This window comes from Pecten maximus, chromosome 2 (assembly GCF_902652985.1).
Source record: "Pecten maximus chromosome 2, xPecMax1.1, whole genome shotgun sequence".
Lineage (NCBI taxonomy): Eukaryota > Metazoa > Mollusca > Bivalvia > Pectinida > Pectinidae > Pecten > Pecten maximus.
The window spans coordinates 44,261,032-44,268,101 of NC_047016.1; the positions used below are offsets into that span (position 1 = coordinate 44,261,032).

Below are 7,070 nucleotides of genomic sequence, written 5' to 3' on the forward strand. Positions count from 1 at the left end.
TGAAGCTTGTATTTTTACGCATGAACAAGCAGCTAAACAAATTACATATCAACAGCAAGACCACTGGTTAGTCCTGGCACATACTAACAATTAATCAAGATACTTCTGTTCCATTGCATCTGAGTACAGTCTAGTTGTTATAGTTGCAAATTATCATCGGATATCTATGGCACGCCCAATTAACATATATTCAATTAATTGAAGATAGGTTCAATTCAATTGAAGATAGGTTTAATTCAATTAGAGATAAGATAGGCACAATTCTATTAAAGATAGGTTTAAATAAGACTAACTGAACCTATCTTCAAATAATTGAAGATTAATTTGGCGTTCCATTGATAGATATCCTGTTATAAACATTAACTCGTTTGTTCACAGTTTTATCTTTAGATCGCATATGCTACTTTTCTCTCCGGGTTTTCGAAAGCTCTTGAATGGACCAGCCATTATATTTTTAACGTCAGGGTGCCTTTGGCACCTGCCGTTATAGGCGTGGTGGAAAAATGTTGTTACTGACAGATCTGTTCCGGCTAACTATTCCTCTTTTCTGTCATACAAATGATATACATCCGCAGCCTTATATAGTTCCTATTTTGATAGCAATTATTGACACAATTTAAGTGATGTAAACCGTGTTTACTGCAATTATTTAAAATGAAATGTGAATATTTGGTGTTCTAGACTATTTTAGAGTATAAATATTAACCTTTTTCCTCGCCAGTATATGCAATTTTGTTGGCGTAGGATTACGTACGTAGTTCTGTCTCGATACTGCCTTGAAAAACGAAAGTAGAAAAATCAGTTTGATCGTCGTGGAAATTTACATGCATTCACAGAGAAACTATCCACATCTGTTCATCCTGAGTTCATATGCAGGAACATTTGATAGCTTAAAACCAATCCTATTTACGTAGTCAAATGCACCCGAGCATTCCACGAGATAACTTCAGCTGTCACGTGACTCATCACTAGTCAGCCAAAATGGCGGTTATGTCTACTGTAACTAAACCAACGACCGTTCGCAGTTTCATATTCATTTGTATGTCGCTAGAATACGCAAGAAATATGACCAGGAATTGAGGGCAAGTTGTAACAAACTACATTGCCGTTTTTCGTGAGGATTTTATTAAATAAGGTTATTATTTGTTGTTTGAAAAGAATCTAATGATTATGATCCGTGACTGATCATGATGTACTGGCGTCGGTGTCAAAACTAGTTATGTCTCGTCGGACAACGCGACCGCAGTTTTCTATCGGAGTGAAAATGTTTACTACGGGTCATAAAATAGATGTTTGATAGGCCTTATTAATTACTTATAGTATAAATAAAATTTTAAAAAATTCGGCTGTGTACATCTTAGATTTTATCTTTAGTTGTAGTTACTTGAACAACATGTTCTGTTAATAGACCGATTTGTCGTTCAGTTGATTCTTTTTTCAAAGTTTACAAGCAGCTTTACTGATTCAGGTGTATATCAATAATTTTCCACAAGCATTAAAGAAATGAGGAAAGAACTATACTCAGATATTGTAAAGTTGTCAGCTGATATAGACATTTCATCTGATACAAATGTAACTGTCTGACTATAAAATCCAATTTTAAATTTCTTATAATATGACCTCAGACCCTGACCCTGACCTTTGGCCCTTTGATTTTATATTGTTTTTGTTACCACATATAAGTCATACATTTCAAGAGAATGACATTTATTGAAACTGATACCGTACAACAAATTTGGAATTGCCCAGTGAGTGGCAATCTAGTCGATTTTAAAGATTTGATTGCCGTGTCCGTCCCAACAGTGTGGAAGTCCATCACATGCCTGGATGTAATACTGGCCGGATGTGCTGTTGTACCCCATATCAATGGTATGCTCATGTCCCTGGTCAGTGGACGTGAATACAGATACGATGTTACCGGAGGCTAGACTACTCATCTCGTCGTGGGATATGTATATCTCGTGTCGATGATAGCCTGGAGGGTCTTTGTGTGTGTATGACGTGGCGAAGTGACCATCGGGGAGACTTGTGTGAGCGGAAGATGTAGCGGTTGGTGGTTCAACAAAATATGACGAATATTTGGACATGTGATTGACCATTTCGATGACGGCGGCTATTTCTTTTCCTTCAGCACTACCCTCCATATGTACCGGAACAATGGGATACCTCATCCTTAATTTCCCTATTCCTTCAATTTCCGGAAGAGTTATGTGAGTGCCGGATGCAACAACCTTTCGGACAACACCATGTCTGTCCAGAACTCCAACCGCTCCTTTGTCCGTATCCGCGCGGTCTGTCTCACCCGGCTTAGCAGCCCTGAAGAACTCTGCTGGTGTCTTGTAAAAGAACTTGCTGTTGGTACCATTGAACGCTTTATCGGGCGTGAGTTGGCCATTCCTCTTTAAATGTTCAGTGATGATGGCGGTGTTCTGGTTGCTAGCATGTCCGTAGTAATGTAAATTGTACGGGTTCCAGCTGTAAAGAGGCGTCATGTAAACGATCTCCAAGGGAATAGCGTAGGAATACTGAGCCGAGTAATGATGACAAGATTTTACATGTCTTTGGGTATGGCAATCATCAATTTGGATTTTTGCAATTTTTGGTTGTGATGTTTGAGCGACAAATAAGTTTTGATCGGCGTAACCTCGATGAATGGTCTTTGTTCCCATCGCCCCTTTGCTGTCGTATTTGAAGTAGCGATGGTAATAGGCGGTGTTGAGAGCAGTATTATTGATCTTATCTCTGGCGTCAAAGACCGTCATGTTGAAAGAGTGATCGTTAAGTACAGCACCATAGTTGTTCTTGCCAGGAATTTGCATCATGATTTGATCTAGGAGACCCAAATTATATGCTCTATCTCTAAAAGTACCATATCCAAGATCAAAGTCGTAATGTCCATCTCTAGTACTGGCGGCTAGTTTGAAGCGAGCAGCTCGGCTGTTGGCGAATTTCTTCATGTCAAAGTTATGTGCCAGTCTGGATGATATATCATCAACAGGTGTAAGAGTAGCTAGTGGCAAATCATTTTCTAAGGGGTGGCAAATGATTCTGTAGTTCCATTGAGCATACTCTGCAGTTCCGTTTATCACGTTGATGATGGTAGACGGAAGGTAGGAGAAATTTTCAAGATTGTGTTTTGATCCAGAATAGGACGTGTAGCGGATCTTTTCTTGCAGATCGAACCAGCTGGAAGCATCAATCGAGTGACGATCGCTTTGGAAAGGTTCGTTCAAGTCCTTGGTGTCGGTTGTCCATGCACCTTCCATGTAGCAAAGGTTTGGTTTGAAGTATGGTCTATAATCTCTATGCTGGTGGTTTTGGTAATGGAACGCCTTGAAGTACTCCTTCATCTCTGCTATTTGTTCAGCAACGGTATGTTTGTGTAATACTGATGGGGGTACCGAAGGGAAAGGGATGTCCTGTATAGCGTGGTATTGACTGCTAGTTTTGCTCGGCATTTTCAGTTTGTAGTCGTTGTGCCGTGTGCGGAATTCGACTCCGTTCATCACGACAATTACCTCACCCATACCAACGGTTCGGTCATAGTTGGAATGGTCGTGGATCGAATTGATTGACCTACCGGAAAAAGACTCTGAGAAGTAGGGAGCGGTGCCATCGTGGTTATGGCGCAGTTGTTTAACTCCAGAGTCGCCATCGGATCTGATGCGTTCTTCAACAAACAGCTGCTGCAGCATTACCTGTCTAGTAAGAGACTCCAACTCCTGCTCCAGTTTCTGTATTCTAGCCTTGTCCGATAGTGGATCAAGGGTTGGGGGAGGCGGGGTTGTTGTTGCATGGATGTGCGCGTGGTGGTTGTGGTGATGGGTGTTGTTTGCTGCAAAGGCATGGCCTGCCACAACCACCAACACCAATAACGAAAGCATTGCAGGATTCCTGTAAGACAACATCCAATGAAATAGTTAAAGTGATAGTCTCTTTTCCTAAACAGAAGAAAATGTCATATACGATAAGCGGCTACTTTCTGGTTCACATGAAACAGCACAGGTTCGTTGCTCTTCATAAAAATTTACTCAAAAAATATGTATTGCTATAAAAGGTCGTACAAGTGAAATCATATCGCTATGGTTTCGGGTCCATGTGTTGATTAAGCGTGTTATATTTCGGCTTCCAAAAGAAATGAAACTAACATGATCATTGACAGCATGTAGTCTGGATACCGAGTATGTTCACTTTCATTCTGAATACGATTCAGAATACATGTACTTGATTCATTTCAAATCCGTTCAGAATATATTGTATTATATTTTAGACGATTGAATTTTAGTCAACTTGACCAAAAGTTAGAGTCAAAACAGGTTTTTTTACACTGAAATGGGCCACAATGCTATCTAATTATCTAAGTATTTTTATATCGCTGTTCTATTCTGTCGGAAACAAAGAATTGAAATAAGATTGCCGCAGAAATAACGCTTGTTAAATGTAATTGAATTGTATAGTAATATGATAACAAAGAAATATATATTTATGCTAATCCTGCCCTGCAGGTAGGGCGTAAGAATTGTACCTGCTGCCCCCATTGCATGATCGTAAGAGGCGACTTAATTTGGGATATTATCTTTTCTCTTCTTTCTTAAGAACTTTTTCTTCCTAACGTCTCCCTTGACACCGCCTCTTTTTTGGCCTTTAGTTGAGCGTTCGCCCCTGTGAGGAAGGCTTTGGGTTCTGTCCCTGGCCGAGACATACCAGAGTCTTTAAAAATGGTAGTTGCTGCTCCTGCTTAGCGCTCAGCATACAAGGAGTGGGACGACTGATTCGCCCGTTGTCAGTATAATGTGACCGGGCGGGGTGTTCTGCTGGGTCTCTTCGGCAGTATGCTTCAGTGAGGTAGCACTATAAATCGGCAAAAGTTCCGGCCTATCACAAGGAGACTTAACACGAACATACCGCAGCCTCTCAAAACACATACGCACTCACCACACGCATGCATGACGCACTCACGGGAGGCCGTCCTTAAATGACCTTAGCGGTTAAAAGGACGTTAAACAAAATAAAATCAACCAAACCAAACCATTATGCTAATCTACATATCAATGTGCCATACAATGTTATCTTGTTGAATAGAAAGCAAAACATATAAGCAAACGGTCATGTATGAGTTGGGTACCTACCTGTCACCACAGAGCTGTCTTGGCTTCTCCCAAGGAACTGCTGTTGATTCCTGCTAAGGTCTCTATATAATCGGCGGGCTGTAATCTCGCCGTATGTTGCGGCCTAAATTTCGGACGCCTGAAAGGCCGGCAAGTGAGCTAATTTTGACAGGACGATGTCTTATCGAAACCTGGATTTGCCACAATGACATGTCCTGTTCTGGTAACCTCAAACTAACTGTACTTTTGAATGACGATATTATTAACAAAAATACAATAAACACGATTTCCATCTTTAACGCTAGGATTTCTACTGATAAACGTAAATAACCCTCGCTTGAATTATGGATATCATACATGTACATACTGTATTTAAATATATCATATATGGGGTGCTCTCTCGTTGTTGCTGTATCAAGTCTTTGATGAATCGTAATTCATATATACATATATAAATTCATATATACAAATACTAGTATATCAATTGGAAATCATCACAAAGTGTTTTTATGAATCTATTAAATACCGAAAATATATGAAATGTAACCCTTCACATTTGCAAAAGGTATGAACAAAGCCAATGTCGTACTTCTCATAATTTCTGTAATGTGTGTCCAAGGACTAACTTACACTTTGGACACACATTACAGAAATCATGAAAAGTTTGAAGGGAGGGAGTTTGAGTTTATATTCCATTTCAGCTTCTCTACATTATGTTTTTATTATTAAATTTATTAAATAGAACTTAAAAAATCTGATTGAATCTTCATATTTCGATTTTTTAAAATAATTAACCATACTAAACTCGATGATAAGATATACATATTTCACTAAATGGAATGAATTCCCGTTGGAAATATATTTCATGGGTATGCCACAATATATATGTCTTTCAGAAGTGTGAAGTAGGAGTGAAAATAACATTATATTCTATGTGTACGATATTAAAAAGCAAACAATTCAAGCTTTCATTTTTCTAATCCTTAAAGACGAAAATTAGAGCAAAAAATGGATATGCGCAAAAACAGCCCATGAATCGGTAGCGAAATATTTTATGCCGCATTCAAATGACGTAGTGCTCTTGACAAGTTGGCTGGTTGCATTTGGTTTCACATTTCCGTTAACGGTCGTGGGCTGTTTTCAGACGACTTACTTTACTGTATTGGATACATGTAAGGATTACCTGTCTGACTTACTTACGGAATACAAAAGTTTATCAACCAGTACAGTATGAGAACGTTGAGATCGGTCAAGGTTCGCGATCGTTCTAACAACCTGTAAATTCGGTTATCATCGGTGACCTAGATTCTTTGTTAACAACAATACATGGAACGTTCATTAATGCAGTGTACCGTATTCCAGAAAATATTTTAAACGTCATGTTTAATATGACATTAGCAGCAAAATCTGGAACTGAACATATAACAAGAGATCCCAGAGGGATCTTGGGGCCCACCATTGAATGATCTTCATAGGTTCCATGTCAGATTGATCTTTTCTTTACTTTTCCCTTCCTCTAAGTCTTACTAATCTGTGTAAATTCAGAAACAGCCCTCTACAGCTAGTACTTTTCAAACAAGGGGAACCTATATATAAAATTTAAGATTTAGCGATAATGGCTGTCTGTTGGCCATGTTGTTTTCCGATTGGTCCCAATATGCATAACTAGGCACCGAGGGGAACCTGTGTATGAAATTTGAGAAAGATCCCTTCATTACTTTCTGAGAAATAGCGATAACAAACTTCAATTGCCAAATCCAAGATGGCTGCCTGTCGGCCATGTTGTTTTCCGATTGGTCTCAAAATGCAATATGCATAACTAGGCACCAAGAGGAACCTACATATGAAATTTGAGAGGATCCCTTCAGTACTTTCTGAGAAATAGCGATAACAAACTTCAATTGTCAAAATCCAAGATGGCTGCCTGTCGGCCATGTTGTTTTCTGATTGGTCTCAAAATGC

The 7,070-nt window shown here is 39.2% G+C and overlaps 1 protein-coding gene across 1 annotated transcript; it reads right to left on the reverse strand.

The window, feature by feature from the left end:
- Positions 1-1,690: 1,690 nt before the first annotated feature.
- LOC117322199 lies at positions 1,691-5,205 on the reverse strand. Its single transcript, XM_033876972.1, has 2 exons — positions 5,130-5,205; positions 1,691-3,894 (listed from the first exon to the last, which is right to left on the reverse strand). Exon 2 carries the CDS (start codon positions 3,882-3,884, stop codon positions 1,761-1,763), a length of 2,124 nt encoding a protein of 707 aa, XP_033732863.1. The 5' UTR covers positions 3,885-3,894; positions 5,130-5,205; the 3' UTR covers positions 1,691-1,760.
- Between the last annotated feature and the right edge of the window lie 1,865 nt (positions 5,206-7,070).

Coding starts and splice junctions, on each gene's coding strand:
- LOC117322199 (XM_033876972.1), bottom strand. CDS start 3,884: ATGCTTTCGTTATTGGTGTTGGTGGTTGTGGCAGGCCATGCCTTTGCA.